At 36.9% G+C, this 17,685-nt stretch overlaps 1 protein-coding gene across 1 annotated transcript in view; it reads right to left on the bottom strand.

Annotated features, from left to right (window-relative positions):
- Positions 1-514: 514 nt before the first annotated feature.
- Positions 515-17,685, bottom strand: part of IFT81 (intraflagellar transport 81) — a 74,284-nt gene continuing 57,113 nt past the window's right edge. The window contains exons 15-19 of the mRNA XM_023528153.1: positions 11,934-12,020; positions 10,782-10,853; positions 10,612-10,697; positions 7,315-7,360; positions 515-1,252 (exon numbers count right to left, since the gene is read on the bottom strand). Coding sequence (XP_023383921.1) covers positions 1,070-1,252; positions 7,315-7,360; positions 10,612-10,697; positions 10,782-10,853; positions 11,934-12,020 — 474 coding nt within the window. The 3' untranslated portion in view covers positions 515-1,069. The remainder of the gene's footprint in view (positions 1,253-7,314; positions 7,361-10,611; positions 10,698-10,781; positions 10,854-11,933; positions 12,021-17,685) is intronic.

The raw sequence follows: 17,685 nt of genomic DNA, 5'->3' as shown, positions 1-17,685 counted from the left end.
AAAGAGATCCAAAGCCATAATCAAGTCTGTATATTTTGCACAGGGTAGAAATAATTTTCTTCATTAAGTTTTTTCCAAAATAGCTAAAAAGAACTAACCCAAGATGGACATGCTAACAATTTGAAATATGAGTTTTTAAATCTAAAGGAAAAACATTTTGAAAAGTATCCAAAAACTGAAATGAAGTAAATTGTGGTATATAAATTTAATATTTTTCTCTAAGGAAAAAAAAAATTCAAGTACCATGTCCACGTGGGGGGCAGGGGGAGCAAAGGAAATTTGGAAGAGATTTAGAAGCACTTTGAGCTCTTGAATTTCACTTCAAATCCTGTGCTAACTTTTTAGCACATGAGAACATCTATATTCTATAACAGTTTTTATATTTAAAATGACAGTTCTCAAAACCTAAATACTATATTAGATTTTTGGTAAAAATAAGTGATAATCCTTAAATTTAATATAATACTATAATATGAATTCTTACTTAAAAAATAAATTTTGACACAACTGTATAATTTTAAAATAAATAGCCATGATATAGGCACCAAGTTTTATTTGCTTTTAAATAATACAAATAGAACAAATATGTTATTCAAAATCTATATATTTTTAAATTTTACAGAAGAAAAAGAAACTGAAGTGAAACTGTAGGAATTGCTGAACTTCAGATAAATGTTTCTTCAAAACAAGAGAAATTAGTTCCTAAAAGATTCTTCTAAATTTAAAAAAAGATTAAGAAAAACATTAAGCCATTGGGTTATTACATTTTTTAAAAACTACATGTTCTTAATGGGCATATATTTACATTTACAGAAAGTAAACTTAGTCTCCTGTCTCATAAAGCCTCAGATACCACTGATGTCTAAACTAAGCAAAAATAAGTCTTTTTTTATGTTAAAAATTTTAAAACCAAGATCTACCTTAACATTATTTTCCAAGAAAACTTAATAGGGAATGGCTAATCTGAAAGCAAAATGCTGTACAAACCACTTTCAAGAAAAGAAATACATGGTGGGATTATGCTTATACTAGCTGTAGCAGCTAAAACCCCAGATGGTGACACACGAGTTCAGAGGATCAGCCGGTCCTCTCCTCCCTCCTGAATTACCTGGCCAATGGATGTTTGGCTTTGTTGTTTCAGGAAGCACTGTTTCTTACATTCCATCAATTGTTCAAAATCACGCCACATTTTCGCTTGTTTCATATTGGGACCATGACTTTCTCGAATAGCCTTTTGTTTTTCCCGAAGTTTCTATTATAAAAAAATCAAGAATAATTAAATTCAGTGACAGGGATTTACTTCTATTGCCATACTCAGAAGACTATGGTATGCCTTGTACGATCGCTGAATGACAGTTAAGAAAACCAGGTTTTCTATGATGCATGAAAAGTACGATGATACAACCAAATAAATGTATGATAGAGGTAGGACAACCTGAAGTTAAAAGAAAAAAGAAAAATATAAAAGTAAGGGAGCGGGGAAAAGCAAAGGGAATCAGGAAAATGGAACAGCATCACGGTGGGGAAAAAAAGAATGAGGATTGCGGGAGTCGGAAGACGTGAGTTTCAACCTTGGCTTTGCCACAAGCTCTGAGGAAGACACCGTATCTTTGGACTTCAGTTTCCTAAATTGTCAATTAAGGCTAATAACTAGGGACACTTATACAAGTATCTGCCTTATAAGATTATTTTTTCACATGACCTAATTGATGTAAAAATACGAGAAAAACTATTAGTTGTTATATGCATTATTAAATATTGTATTCTTTCCTGACTCAATGTATGTACTGTGTATGTCCAAATAAATAAAATTACATGCATATATTTCTCAGAGAGAAGGCGAAGTGTTTTTTTTTTTAAACACACTGTTAAACAGGCCCTAATCCTTATTAGGATTATTTTCCTTACTAATAATCTATATGGTTCCACCTGCCCAAACTGTTCTACTCATTGACTTCAAAGTTATGAACAGGAATAAGATAATTTTTCAATCAATTGTAACAATATACTTTGGGTTTACACTATGAGGAGGGGTGACTGAAAGGGGGCGTAGCACAAAGTCAGAGACAATGAGAGGAAAGAAGGAAGGAAAGAAGAGGGAAACAGAGAAGGCGCGAGTGTGACAGAAATGCACAGCCTGGCACTGAGTGCGAGAAACCATCCGGGACAGAAAAACAAGCCGAGGCACACAAACGGATTACACAGACCTCCCCATCTCTCCCTTTTTTAGTATGAAGTTGATCTAAGAACACAGGTGAGCCGGCACTTGTCCCAGTGAGAGGCTAAACTGAGCTGAGGACCAGGTTCAAGTCACTTACTAATCACTGCCCTCCCCAGCCACAGCTAATGAAAGGAAACGTGAGAGCAAACAGCAATGGGAAATGAAAAAGAATTCAGAAAATTTTTGACATAATACCCGGCATGCAAATACATCTATTTAAGTGTATGTTACAAATAAAGTACAAGAAATATTTTTATCCTCATAAACTAAAACCAAAGGAGTGAGACAGATCGAGAATTTTAAAACTTCTAAGCATGGTTTTAAGATTAAGGTGCTACTTAAACTGTACCTTTTCTTATATTATTGGAATAATTTCCTTGTCAAAAATCCTAACAACATATAAAAGTTATTTAAAGAACCAAAGACAGGATGTGGGCACCGTCTGTGTCGGAAATATTAAATTTAAATTGCTTCATGACCACGTGTGTTTGAAACCTTTAACTTTATGAATGCAACTGACTTTAGTATATAATTTATTCTTAATGTTACTGTCATTTAATGCAGATTAACTTTGTTGATAGTTGCAATGTACAAAAAAACACCTGTCACGGATTCCATTGTTCTTTAAGAGGGAGGTGGTATGGTGGGGGTGAAGTTGCAACTTTCAGTACAATAGTCCATAGTACCTGGCAAGCAAATTCTTGTGAATGGCAGTGTGAACTATGGCATGAGAGGCTGGCCTAGCATCAGAAACTCAGTTGCCTGGGGAGGTCTGTGGATGCCCAGCACAGGATTATTTGAAGGTTTACGTGGTCATCACTTTTTTATTTTTTCAGATGAACTTAATAGATATTTATTTAATGACCATTCTGTCCAAACACAGCAGAACACACACGGCCCCCCAGCACACAGGAAACACCCTCCACAACAGACAGCATGCTGGGCCACAAAACAAGTCCCAGTAAATCCAAGAAGATTTAAAGCAGATCCAGCATCTTTTATGACCACGATTGTATGAAACTGGAAATAAACCACAAGAAGAAAACTGGAAAATCCACAAGTATGTAGCAATTAAACAGCATGATACTGAATAACCAACGGGTGAAAGCAATTAAGAGAGAAATAAAAAAATATCTAGACACAAACAAAAATAGAAATACAACATAACACAACTTATGGGATGCAGCAAAAGCAGTTCTAAGAGGGAAGCCCACAGCAAGCTGACATCAAGAAAAAAAGAAAGAACTCAAACAAACAAACCAACTCTACACCTCAAGAAACCAGATAAATGAGAAAAAATGAAACCCAAACATAGTAGAAGAGGAAATAAAGAGCGGAGAGAAAATAAAACAGAGACTAAAAAGACAATAGAAAAAAATCAATTAAACCAAGAGCTTTTTTTTTGAAAAGATATTCAAAAAGACAAACCTTTATCTATATTCAGCAAGAAAAAAGAGAGAGGACTCAACCAAACAAAATCGGAAATGAAAGAGGAGACACAAACAAATACAAACGATCACAAGAGACCACTATGAACAATCATTCAACCAAAGGTGTACAACTTAAAGGAAACAGAGATGCTCCTAGAAACATACAACCTACCAAGACTGAATCACGAAGAAACAGAAAATCTCAACAGACCAATCACTAGAATAAGATTGAAACAGTAATAAAAAACCTCCCAACAAAGAAAAGTCCAAGACCAAATGGCCTCATTGGTATTCCACCAAACATTCAAATTCTTCCTAAAAATAGAAGAGAACACTTCCAAACTCATTCTACAAGGCCAGCATCACTCCGATATCAAAACCAGACAAGGACACCACCAGAAAAGAAAATCATAGGCCCACGTCCTGATAAACGCAGATGCAAAAGTTCTCAACAAAACACTAGTCAACAAAATTCAACAACACACCAAAAGGATCCTACACCATAATCCAATGGGATCCACTCCGCAGATGCAACGATGGTGTAACATCTACAAATTGATCCATGTGACACGCCACATCGACAAAACAAAGGACAAAAATCACCCGATTCTCTCAATAGATGCAGCAAAAGCCCCTGACAAAATTCAACATCCATTCATGATAAAAACTCTCAACAAACTAGATATAGAGGGAACATACCTCAACACCACAAAGACCACACATGGCAAGCCCACAACTAACATCGTATTCAATGGTGAAAGCTTTTTGACTTTATAAGGAACACAATAAGAATGCCCACTTTCTCTATTTTTATTAAACATCATATGGGAAGTTCTACCAAAGAAATCGGGCATGAATTAAAAAATAAAAGACATCTAAATCAGAAAGGAAGAAGTTAAGAAGTAAAACTGTCTCTTTGTAATGCCATATTCACTTTGAAAGGCTGGGATTATTCTATGTTTGTCTTGAAAATTTAGATTATTTCTATTTTTTCCTTCTGAGTATGGCATGTCATCCCATACCAAAATTTCTCTGATAAAATGGAGGAATCAGCTTTAAGGTTTCCTTTTATTTTTTACTTACTTGCATTAATACGATGGACATTTTATTCACAAGTCATACAGAAAGAACATATGAACACTTTTTAGAGAAATGGCTGATTCCAGATTTGGGACAGAAAATGTACAGGATGAACCTGCAACGTACTGTCATACCAGAAAACGAAGGGGCCGTGAAAGTCTAGTGGGATTGTTTCAGAAAGACTCGGGAGCCGACTTCGAGGCTTCTGCTGGTCAAACATGGGGCACTTGGAGCACTGACAGGAATAGTAATTGCAAGAGATTGAAACATCAAATATGTTAAATCTACAAGTCATAAAGATACTTTTGAAGGATGATAACCAATTTAACACTTTGAAAACCAGTAAATAAGCAAATCAAGCAGTTATTCTACCTTTTTTATATGAACCGTACCTTAGAGTAAAACTAAACAGTTGATAAGAAGTTGCTCTTTGCAGAATTATTCCATCCAATAAATGAAAAAGGAACAACTTAATTAGAATGTCACCATTTTGCAAGCTCTGGTGAATTAAATGGACCTAGGAAGTGATCATCAATGGCTGTCAACATTACAAAAAGAAAGCCTTGGGACAGAAGTACACACCACCACTGATGAAGTATGCTTCCCAGACATCGAATAATATTTAAGCAAGCCTCTAGGTCTAACTACCAATTCACAGGACATACTGGGGATGGAAGAACATGCTGATTGACACCACAGGGGCGCCATCAACCAAATTTGGGATGCTGGAAACCCAACGGGACAAGTGATCAAGTTCCCCCTCCCCGCAACGAATAAATTGTAAAGAAAAAAAGTCAGAGGAGTAACCTTGAGAAAAAGAGACTTACATATATCCGCTAATTGCAATGTATGGATTCTTACTGAATCCTGATTTGAACAAATACAGCTAGAACATTGACTGGGTATGGGTATCATGCAATTATTGTTAAATTATTTTTGGCATGATAATGGTATTGTAGTTATATTCAAAAAGAGTCTTTATGACACATACTAAAATATGACCAGATCTCTGAGGTTTGCCCAAAAGTGACTTGGGTGGGAAATGGGTGGGACAACAGAGACACGACTGGCCGTGAGCTTGATCGTTAAAGCTGGGTGACAGTTACATTATAATGTAAGTTCCTTACATTATTTCCTCTACTGCAAGCTTGAAATTTTCCATTTAAAAAACTTTTTAAAAAGCTTTCAAAAAGTCTTCCTTTTTAAGACTTTTAAAAGATTTTTTAAAAGTTTATTTAGCAATTACTCCATTGATTTTCTGAAGTTCTCCTTTACAATATTACTTACAGAATTCTGGGAATTAACTTGGCTTTTATGTAAAAGCATAGACACATGTATGTTTTTAATAATGATTCAAACCAGAAAATGTAAATAAGAAGAATTTTGCCATCACCAATTTATTGAGCCAGACCAATAGCTAAATTGTACAATGCATTCATTAAGACTGAAACAAAGCCATATTTTTCACTTGTACTTTCAGAGTGGACAAGCTTCAATATCCATATGTAATCATTTCCAGGTTGCAGACTTAAGAATATTTAAACAATGAAATAGTCAGTATTTTAAAAGAAAAATTGCAGCTAAACAATCCCTACCTACGATGCTACACACTTGACATTACTATTAGAAAAACCAATAAGAAACCTCAATTTTCAACAGTGAAACTAAATAAGAAACAGATAAAACGGTGCACAGAGAAGCACAGTTAGCCCGCACTATGCAACACGGACTTAAAATAACTGAGGATGATCTTGGAACACAGGCAGGTAATTTAATTAAAAAATCTTAATCTACCTATTTTAGTTTAAATACGATAAAATGAACTCCAGAGTGGTTAAGGCATTTGTTCAGAAGCATGAACTTAGGACTAAAGCCAGCCAAGTCCTGAGTTGTTGGTAAATTCAGGTCTTTTTTAAAAAAAGAGAATAGAGCCGGTGTCTTTAAAATGACTGTTAAAATGTGTTGCTTTATAAAGTCAAATAGAAGAATCAATTAGTTGGTCATTTAAGTCCTGATGGTTAAGGCCCTCACTATCTCCCACCTCTTCTACTCGTAGTGGCTCAGAGAACTGAGAAAACAAGACTGAATCACACACTCCTATTTCCAGGAGCCCTCACATAAGACGGGCAGGGAGGGAGCTGAATATCTCAAAGTTTTTCGATTATTTGTATTAAATGAATCAATGTTTGTAAAGGACTTAGACCAGTGCCTGGCTCACAGTAAGAGCTTGTGTTTATTCAATAAAATGGATGAATAAGTTTATACTTATCTCATAAACAGAGACCTGAGAATAATCTGAAAACTTGGTAGTTTATTACACATGGCATTTTTGTTTGTTAGGCAGAAGCTTCTGATGAACTCTTTGTGATTTAAAACTATTTTTTTCTCCAAAAATCCGTGTGGCTTCACTTCTATAAAACTAAATTCCTAAAGAAGAATCCTCACCTTTGAAGGCGATTAAGAAGGATCCAGTTTCCCCTTGGAAACTATACTATAACTTTTTAAAAAGAATGACAATGTCATAACCATGTGCCGAAAGCCTGAATTAGCCACATTTAAAAAAAATAAATAATACATTCTTACCTTTCCAAGGTTTTCCTGTTCAGCAATATTTTTGGTATACTGTTCCCTAGAGAGTCAACATAACGATTTAGTTTCAATTTCCTTCAACCGATTTGATCATACAACTAAATTATAAATCAATAGATCTATCTAAACATATTAAACAGTATAGTATAGAGTACTGGAGTCAGAATGAAACCCATTATCAAATACTTTCCCCATTTTTAGTCGGTCCTTCCAGTAAATAGTAATTTAAGGGAAAAAAGGCAAAACATTGCATAAGAAATTAAGAGATTTAAAATGTTAAGTACTATTTCTGGTTAATCTACCCTTAAACAATGGCAACCCATTTGCTTAAATTACACTTTGCTTTTGAAGAGGTTTGCAGATGGGAGAAAGGAGGCATTTTTTAAACACTAGATAGCGTCTACCCCCACATTCCACTTCTCGGAAGTCATCCTACAGAAAAACTCTCACGACTTAGTCAAGATAAAAGCAAAAACCATTTACTTCACCATTGCTTATAACAGTGCAAATCTGCAAACAAACTAAAGCTGATAGATGGGAGAATGTTTAAATAAATTATGGTACATCCAATCAAAGGAATAATATATAGTTTAATTTTATTTTTGTATAAACACACACAAATTCCCCAAGTGTTTGCTACCCACCCCCAGACACGCTGGCAAGTGCATGAGAAAGCAATATGGAATAACGTACACCAAAATATTAATGGGAGACATTTCTGAGGCATGGCGATGTGGACAACATTCAATTTTTGTGCACTATACTTCATAACGGTTACTTTTTGTTTTTTATAAGTATTTCTTTTGTAATCTAAAAAAAACCTGCAGATTTTTAATGTAAAAATAAAAATACAAATAACATTGCTACTGTATTTTTAAACGAAAGCACAGTTATATTTCAACACTACAGGAGACAAAAAGTGAAATGTAAAGAGCTACGGACAAGACTGAAGGATGAGGACGAAGGAACCGATGACCAAGAGGGTGAGAGACTTCAGACCTCACGTGCGGATGGATAAAGCCGACGGAAAGCTACGCTGCAGCGCTCCAGAAATTAAACAGCACAAAATTGGGAATCTAACAAATCACTCACACAAACAGAAACCCTCGTAGCCAAGTGAAGGAATATTCACATTTAGGCAAAAAGGGAGGTAACCGTGATCAGCATGGAGAGACCGTCCACCAGAAGTGCCCCGAGTCCTCACAGGGCTGAAGCGAAGGGAGGGGTTGTGTGCGGGAGTGAGGGTGGACGGGGACAAACACAAGCCTGATGGGCCTGCATTTTGCTTTTAAAATTTATGAGCTGCTACGTCCAACTGTTTGTCTTTCCAGCTCCCCAATGAAAAACAGCTTGGAGAATGTAAACAACATATTGTCTCAAGAAGAATATAGGGTCATAGTTCAGATAGCTTTAAATAATTCATTTATTACCCTAGGCCTGAGAAATATCTAAATTGTTTAAGAATTTTCACTTATATTTTAGCAAGAAATCAACAGGCTCGTACTCTTTTTCCATAACACTAATACGTAATTTTAATTTATTCAAGAAATAATTACGGAGCACTTGTTATGTACCAAGCACACTCTGGGGTTTCAAGAAGAAAACAGGACAGACGGCATCCTTGTTCTCTAGGAAGTCATGTGATATAATTTCCAAAACATGGCTGCGTACATTATATTTACCTTGATCCTCTGTGGCATATATTATTCACCTTATTTTATAATGAGGAGGTGATTTGCTCAAGGTCACAAAACTAGGAACTGGAAAAACCAGGTTCGAAACAAAATTTACAGTCCCTCCCTAGAACTTTGAAATAAAACAGGCTGCCTCTTTAAATAAAATTAAAATTTGCAGATGATCTTTCAAAACCAAGCTAAGTTTTTAGACCTGTAGCCTTACCAAAAAGCACCACAAAAATAGAAAATGAAATAACCATAAATATACTGTATCTATAATACTAACAATATTTTAAACATGTATCAGTGAGTTTAGAACATAATTAACTTCATTCTATTCATACTATTCTACCATGTACTACTCTAGTCAAGGCTCAATATTTCTCTAAGAAAACTAAGGAGTGGTAAAGGTTTCCAGTAGTTTTTAAAATGATGAAGAGGAATGTCTGGTTAGAAAACCCATCAGAAAACCAGTAGTTCAGAAGCAATATTTCTTTACTATTTTACATCAATAACTTTGGAAGAAATGACACTTTATTTCTAAAAGCTTTTATTTTTCAAAAACAAATTAACTTCTCACTTTTGTGAAACATTAGCACTGACCATAGAGATTTATTTGAGCTAAGTTTACATTCAATGAAAAAATCTGAATACATAAATTTAATATGTTTGATACATTGGAGTATTAGAAAAAAATATTCTATTTATAGGATATCTCCGGTCTGGCTTGCATTCCAGTGCATTATCTATATAAAAATTAGACTCTGCAAGACACTTCATTTCTTACATTCCTTTTTGCAATATCAATGTATAGGACATTAAAAATCTCAACTGCAGTTTGGAATAAATGTGAATCATACATTCTGAGTTCTTACTGGATAATAAAAGCAAAAGATTTGAAGTGTGGTAAGGGACAAAGAACTCTTATCTCGTTCAACTGCTGCCTTTTATCACAGCTAGGAATTCAATCATAGATGTATTTATTAAGGCGGCATTTGATTTATTGCAGTATGCTGCGAGCTGGAATCACAAAACAAAATCGCCATCTAAGGACGAGTGGTGTCTCCATGGCCTTCCTCACTTTGAAGGTTGGCACACTGCAATCACACAGCGTCTAGCTGAAATGCAGTCACTCGCGCTGCATAAGGAGCAGGCAGATGACTAGAGTCCAAGCCACATGGGACTTTAAAAATAGACAAACCTTACTGCTTCTAAAAAAGCAAGTATGAAATTATACGTATTCTTGGGGACGGGGAAATGGGGAGTTTCTGTTTGGGGTGATGAAAACCATTGGTAATATATGGTAGTGACGGCTGTACGACATTGTGAATATAATCAATGCGACTGAACTGTACAATTAAAAATGCTTAAAATAGCGATTTTTATGTTATATATCTTTTGCCACATTAAAAAAAGCAAGCATGCAAGAAAGAAAATTATATGTATTAACAGCTGGCAAGCGCTAGACTACCCAGAGGATGTTTAACAAGATTTAAATAATATCTTAGTATCTGCTTATTTAAGTACTCCAAATTTTATAATTTCATCTTATTTATAAACCTGTTATAGGTGAAAACATTAAGGAACTCAAGATAAAAACAACAAAACTACTTGCCTAATTGCCTTTCTTTTTTCTTGTTGGTCAGAAGAGACATATGCTTTCATCTCATCAGTAGCACGGCGAAGCTGGACTTCCAGGTTCTAAGTGGAAAGACTAAGTTTTAGGTTAAGTCCTTGATATGTAAAAATCTCAGAAAAGTTTCGGGTCTACTTTCTTTGTCTTACCTTAATCATACAATTTGTATAATGGTATTTGCTTTCTTCTTGAAGACATTCTTCGCGGAGTCCTCTGACTTCCTACGATATATAAATTTATTTATTTATTTTTCTTTTTTTCTTCTTTTCTTCAGTACAATATGTAATTTTAAATGAGAAACATTATTGAAAGAAGAAACATTATTGAAAGATGCAGAGAGGATGACTAAATGCACAACGAAAGAAATAGCGTCAGTCACTTTTTCCTCTGCGACTGTAACTTCGTTTACTGTAACAGACTAGGCTGCAATCCAGAGACTACTCATACCACTCGAAGACCACAGGCTCAGCTATTCATTTATTAAGTACCTACTGTGTGCCCAGCTCTGTTAGGTGCTGGGGACACAGCAGTGAACAAGACAGGTCCCTACCCTCATTCAAGCAGAGGAAACAGACGCACACGAGGGAACGTGGGATGAAGGCAGCTTCAGATGGGGATAACTGCTGGGAAGAAAGTTCAGCAGTAGAATGTGATAGGGTGACTGAGTGGGCAATGTTAGATGGGTGATCAGAGACGATCTCTAGAAGGAGGTGACATTTAGGCTGAGATCTGAAAGATGAAAAGGAGAGGTCAAAGCAAAGAGTTGGAGGCAGAGGGTCCTGGACTGAGAAGAGCACACGCAGAGCCCTGAGGTGAAAACGAACTTGGCCTGTTGCGAGGACAAGCGGCAGCCGATGTGGCCGGAGGCCTGGGGGTGAGGAGCAGGGCACGTGGACATGAGGCTCCCGAGGCAGCTGGGGCCTTGGAGACCAGAGCTGGGAAGTTAGGTTTTAAGAGCAACGGGAAGCCAGGGGAGGGTGGCCTGGGTTTTACACAGGTTTCTTCGGCTGCTTTTTGGAGAATGAGCCACAGGAAGGCTGGCGTGGAAGTGGGCGAGCATGTGGTGGGTTGCTTTGGGAGTCCAGGAAAGACATTATGGGGGCCTGGGCTTCGGCAGTAGTGGTATAGGTGGAGAATTCGGGGCGTGCCCATCAAGTTTGAAGAAACTAAGATCTCTGGAACTTCGGAGACAGACTCAGGGGATAAGAGAAAAGATTGAGAAATCTTTCGACAGTGGTGTAGTAAAAATATGATTCACAGCAGTTTTTACTAAATTGTTAAAGTAGAAACTGTCTTCTTACCTGCTCTAATTTGGACCGATTGCTTTCGAGGCCTGCCGCACAGCTGTCGTACTGGGCTTTCTTTTCATCGCACTCCTGGGTTAGCTCCTAGGATATAAAGGGTAAATGACTGAATAAGTGAAAACAAAGGCCTAAAGTGTGGCTCTGACACAAGGCATGCCCTTGTCAGTCTTGTAACTGAACTCTAAGCTTCTTGGCATACTTAAGAGTTATTTATAAAACAATCAGACATTTGAGAATTATGACAGATGAAGGTGCTGATAAAAACAACAGCTACCACGCGTTAAGCTGTGTGCTAGGCTCTTTGTCAGGAGCGAGGGATACAGCAGTGAACAAAAAGGCCAAAACTCTTCCCGTCAAGTAGCGATCGGGCAAGCAGACATGCCGCTGAGTGCCGCGATGGGCAAATGCAGGGCGTATGGGAGTGCGTGGGACTCTCACTGGATCTCACCCAGGCTTGTGGACCAGTGGGGACAACTTCCTGGGGAAAATGATATCTAAGCTGAGGTATGAATGATTAGTAAGAATAGTTAAGAGGAAGGTGGACTAGGAAAGAGAATGCTTAGAAAAAAAGGAACGCCACGTATAAAGTCTCGGAAGCTGGAGAGAAGAACCACTGAGGATGCACAGTCGCCTGTCACGCGGAATGTGTCTGGGACGTGCGAGGAGACGCGGAAGGCTCCGGTCGGGGCCCAATCAGAACTCTGTGAACCACATTAGGGCATCTGAGCTTTACCTCTGACAATAACTACATCTCACAACAACCCCTTTGGGCGTTAATATCCCCAAACCATGCTTGGAGAAAGTTCAGGGAGTCCAAGTACCTTGCCAAAGATTATACTGCCTGAAAGAGGCGTCAGAATTCAAATTCGGTCTGCTTGAGTAGTTTCAAACTTTTCTCTAATGTAATATTTTGAATTAGATAATCCGAAAATCTTTTACTACGAACACCTAGAAATGCCAAAAGTATCTGTGAACGCTTGATAAGGTAGAATAAACAGCCTTGCAAATCCAGAGCGGACCTCAACTCTCTAGGAAGTATGAGAAATTACCAGAGCCAGAAATTACCCTATGCTGCTGCAGTGAAGGTGTCGGCATAGTCGATCTGGCTTAACAGAGTGATTAGAAGTCCTGGAGGATGGACGACTAGGCCCTTGGCCTGTGTGGCTTGTGCAGAGAGGGAAGTTAGAACTGGGAACCCCACGGTAAATCCAAACTGTTTTTTCAACCTTGGAACCCGTAAGTAAAGGGTTAACCCCAGGCCTGGCCTGAAGCTGGCCAGCCTCAGAATGACCTTGGTTTTACACAGCAGTTTCCTTGGGGACAGGAGAGTTAACATAAATGGGTAATGTGGTGTTTCCTCTGTCATATGGGGCTGCATCTGGTTTGAGGTGACAAGTACAATATAAAAGATTGGTGGAAAAAAGGAGCTGTGGCTTTTATGTATCAAAGTGACCTACAGACACCTAGGCTCTCATCAGTGATGGTCATATGCACCCTAAGTGGGAGAAGGGGCAACAGAGGCCATGTACTGGGTACACTGGGCCTCTTAATGAGATGAAGATATGTTAGTACTTGAAAGCCTTCTTTCTTGTCTGCGAGTTGATGGCCAAACTGATCGGTAAATGCCGCCGTGCGGCTGAGGAGGCGGATGGACAGGGGCCCATCCTCAGGCCCGTCTGGGGTTTGAACTTACCCAGCCTACAGGGACTAAGAGCTCCCAGGCTGAGCCATTAACTTGAAGTTAGCTCCGTGTCTGTGATATTCCTAAAACACCTGGCAGAACAAGTGTAAAACCAGTCTGAAGGGACACACCCTCCACCCTAGCTGCCAGGATTCAAGAGACAAAACCTCAAGATAAGCTCATAGTCCAAAAGTATAAACACATAAGGAGACAATCAATTCATTATGAGTGAGAATCAGAACCCATACAAAACAGGACTATACCTCCAGAAATATTGAATGCTAGAAGTAAACCTACTAAATAAGTATGCTTAAAATAATTAAAGTTATAAAGGAGGAACTGAATATACGATTTAAAAAGAGAGTAAACTTAGGCCAAAAAAAAAATCATTAAAATTAAAAACTAAGTTGTGACATAAACATAAGATTAGACACAGCTCAGGAAATAAAAGAATGAACTAGAAAATAGAGCTGAAGAAATTATCGCAAAGTCATCACAAAGATACAAAAAGATGAAAATATAAAAGTGAAATTAAGCAGTAGAGAACGATATAAGTATGTCTAACATACATCTAATAGGAATTGCTAGAGAACAGACTAGAAAGACCAGGGGAAAGAATATTTGAAGGTATGATGCAGAATTTTTCCAGAATTAATGGAAGACAAAAAGCACAAGCTCCATCAAAGCAAACGAAACTAAATCTATACTTAGATCATGGTAGTGAAAATGGATAACACCAAAGATAGAAATATTAAAACTAATTATAGGGACGACATTACCTAAAAAGAAATAATAATTAAGCTGATAGTACACCCTTCGACACAACAAAAGATATCAGAAAGCAATGAAAATAATTTTTTTTTCTGACCAAGCCATTACGTAAGAAGAAGAAAAAAGATAGTTTACTTATAGTAATGATTCTTTACTGAGAGCACCACTAAAAGAAAACAAAACAAGGAAATTTAATTTCAGGAGGAAGCGAACTGAATCCAGAAGGAGAGATTAAAATACAAGAAGCAATGGTGAGAACTGCCAAATATGTGGGTAAATCTAAACAGAAAATGATGTATAAGGCGGTAATTATAATAGTAACGATGGCCATGACAACCACTTTTACAGATGAAGAATAAAATGGAAATAAAATACCAGAGGATAACAATAGGGTGTAAAATTATTCTAAGGTCCTGTATTGTTTGAGAGATGCTGCTTAACTTTAGACTTTAAGCCGGGAAAATACGTTAAAAATTAAAGAGTAAACAATATCAGAATGGAAGATAGAAAAAGGAAATAAAGGGAAACAAGAAGATAAAGTGAACAGGATTGGTGCAATGGAGGGTAGGAAAGAGGAAAAGAAGACAAAGAACAGTAAATGGAAATAAATCCCAATGCATCAATAATAAGAGTAAACATAAATGAGACTAAAGTCACCAATTAAAAGACTGAATGTAAGAAACTATACCCACACAAAATCGAGCTATATGCTATTTATGAGAAATAAACAGACAAAAATACATATATAGACAAAGGAAGCTGAAAGCAAACAGAAATAAAAAGATATACCAAGCAACACTAACCATAAGAAAGCTGGTAAACTTACATTAATCGTAGACAAAATAAGACTCCTAGGCAAAAAGTTTTTCTGGGAATAAAGAGAGTCAAAAAACAATAGCAAAACATAATTTACCAGGAAGTTTTTTTTTTTAAACCTGGAATCTTTTTTTTAATTGCGGTAAAATACACATAACATAAAATTTACCATCGTAACCATTTTAAGTGTACTTAGCAGTAGCGTTAAGCACATCCACATGGCTGTGCAACCAACCAATCTTCCAGAATTTTTTTGATCTCTCAAAACTGAACCCCTGTCCCTATTAAGCAGCAGCTCCCCATTCACCGGGAAGCCCTGAAGAACACATTTTAGAAGCCTGATCTGATGAACACATGGTGAACCCCGTACTCAACAACTGGGTAACACAACATTCTTTTCAAGATCAAGTCACTAAAAAAATTAGGTTGGCTTCAGATCTCTCCGCGGTCACACTTAACTCCAGAAGACTATGGAGCTAGACTCTAAAAGCTCTCAAGGGAAGAAAGCATGATGTACGAATTTTATGCTCAGTCAAGCTGTTTGTTGTTGAAGCATTTAAGGCAACAAACTCTAGAACATGCACGAACTTATCAGGAAATATTCTTCTTCTGAGCCTGTTCTGAGGACTCTACGAGAGGACACAGAAGAGACAGTAAAAAGGAGGGAAAGGGTAGTGAAAGGGTAGGTCACGAGCACTGAATCTAATAATTACAGGCCTAATACTAAAAACAAAAGTGTGAATGAGGGTAAAAGAACAGTCTAAGTGTCACATGCCCCAACAATGTAGAAACGATACAATAAAACCTTCAGGAAAGGGAAGGGGAAAAGAAAGTGGAAGGCGGAGTAGGTAAGCTGGTTTCCTTACTTTTTAATTACTAGAGATGGGATGGGGGGGCGGGTGTCAAGGGTGTAATTTAAAGCTGATGAATCAAGTCACAGCATAAACATATTAAAAGTATAAAGGTAAACAGTAAGAAAGACAATACAATCGACTAAAATCAGGGGCTAAAGGAGAGGAAGGGAGGGAGGAGGAAGAGGAAATATATTAATATCATCACTGTTCAAAATTTGAATTAATAGATACTATCTACAGAAATAGATGATTAATAGTGGAGTTATATAACCACAAGAGCAAAACCACAAGCCAGAACACACACACGTACAGACACACAGAGAGAATGAGAAAGAGAGAGAAAGAGGGAGGGAGGAAGGAAATGAACAGAGGATTTTTTATAGGCTTTTAAAATCGAAAGCAAAACATAAAATGCACCACTAAGGCCAAATATGGCTGCATTTCAATAAACATAAACGGGCTAAACTTATCTATTAAAATAACCTTTCAGATTATATGACATAACAAGACCCAATCCAAGATCGATTCAGAGAAACACCTAAAGTAATTTTTTAAAAAAGTTGAAAGCAAAAGATGGGCAAAAGCACAGCAGGCAAACACAAACAGAAGGAAGCAGACATTTTAACCTTAGCATCAGTCGGAGTTGAATTCTAACCTTCCCCCGCCCCCCAAGAAAAGGCTTCGTTTTTTTTACAAAGCAAAAAGTGTGGAGAGCAAACTTTATGTAGCCAATAGTTATCTATTCATTAATTCTCAGGAAATTTCTAGAAAATTCATATGGAATTGTTAATAGTTTTTACTCTGGAAACCGTGCTGGGGGTGCAGGGAGGCAAATAATCCTATTCTTTCCCTTAAATAATTCTTTACAGTTTGAATTTTTGCCAAGAGCATAGTTTTACCTTTATAAGAAAAAGTAATCAATAAGAAATATTTCAGTAAAATGAATAATTATCGTCATATACTTAAAAATGAGCATTTCAGCTTTTCCCCATATTGGCAATTATATGTAGTCATTTGATTACATATGATTTATAAAACTGCTCTGAAGAAAACATGAAACCTTTCAAGGTGCTACTCCTAGATAATTATAAAAGATTTAACTACGTTATAGATCTTAATTGTGATGCTCTAACTTTAAAACAGCTGTTATTATTTAAATTTAGAACAGCATGCAAATACAAAAGAAGAAGAATGCAATGATAACTTCACTCAAACAATGCACTTCGCTATAAAGTTCCCTCAACATTTGGAGGTTCGGCCATTAAAGCTAGCATTATAAATTACCTTGAAGTGCTCCAGCACTCCAACAATATGGAAAAACACCTACGGAGTTTCAAGTGTTAAATAAGTTAAGTATCTGAAGTAGAGAACAATTAAGAATTTCAGTTAAAGTTGAGAAACAGCATAACATCGATGGAGTGTCTACTTATTTTTTTCAGGATACTTTTTACCACAAAAGGTTTCTGGGTAGAAACAGAACCGTGTACGGATGGAGGAGATGGGCACATGGAGATAAGCACTCGCCAAATGCATTGAACTCAGACAATAAAAAAAACAAACAAAAACAAAAAAAACAGTTATTGAGAATGTAGGCAAGTCCTGCACTCTCTCTTAGATTTTTTTATCG

The sequence above is a fragment of the Pteropus vampyrus genome, unplaced genomic scaffold, assembly GCF_000151845.1.
Source record: "Pteropus vampyrus isolate Shadow unplaced genomic scaffold, Pvam_2.0 Scaffold23, whole genome shotgun sequence".
NCBI lineage: Eukaryota > Metazoa > Chordata > Mammalia > Chiroptera > Pteropodidae > Pteropus > Pteropus vampyrus.
Note: the sequence above shows the minus strand (reverse complement) of the source record. Positions and strands in the feature narration are given on the sequence as shown.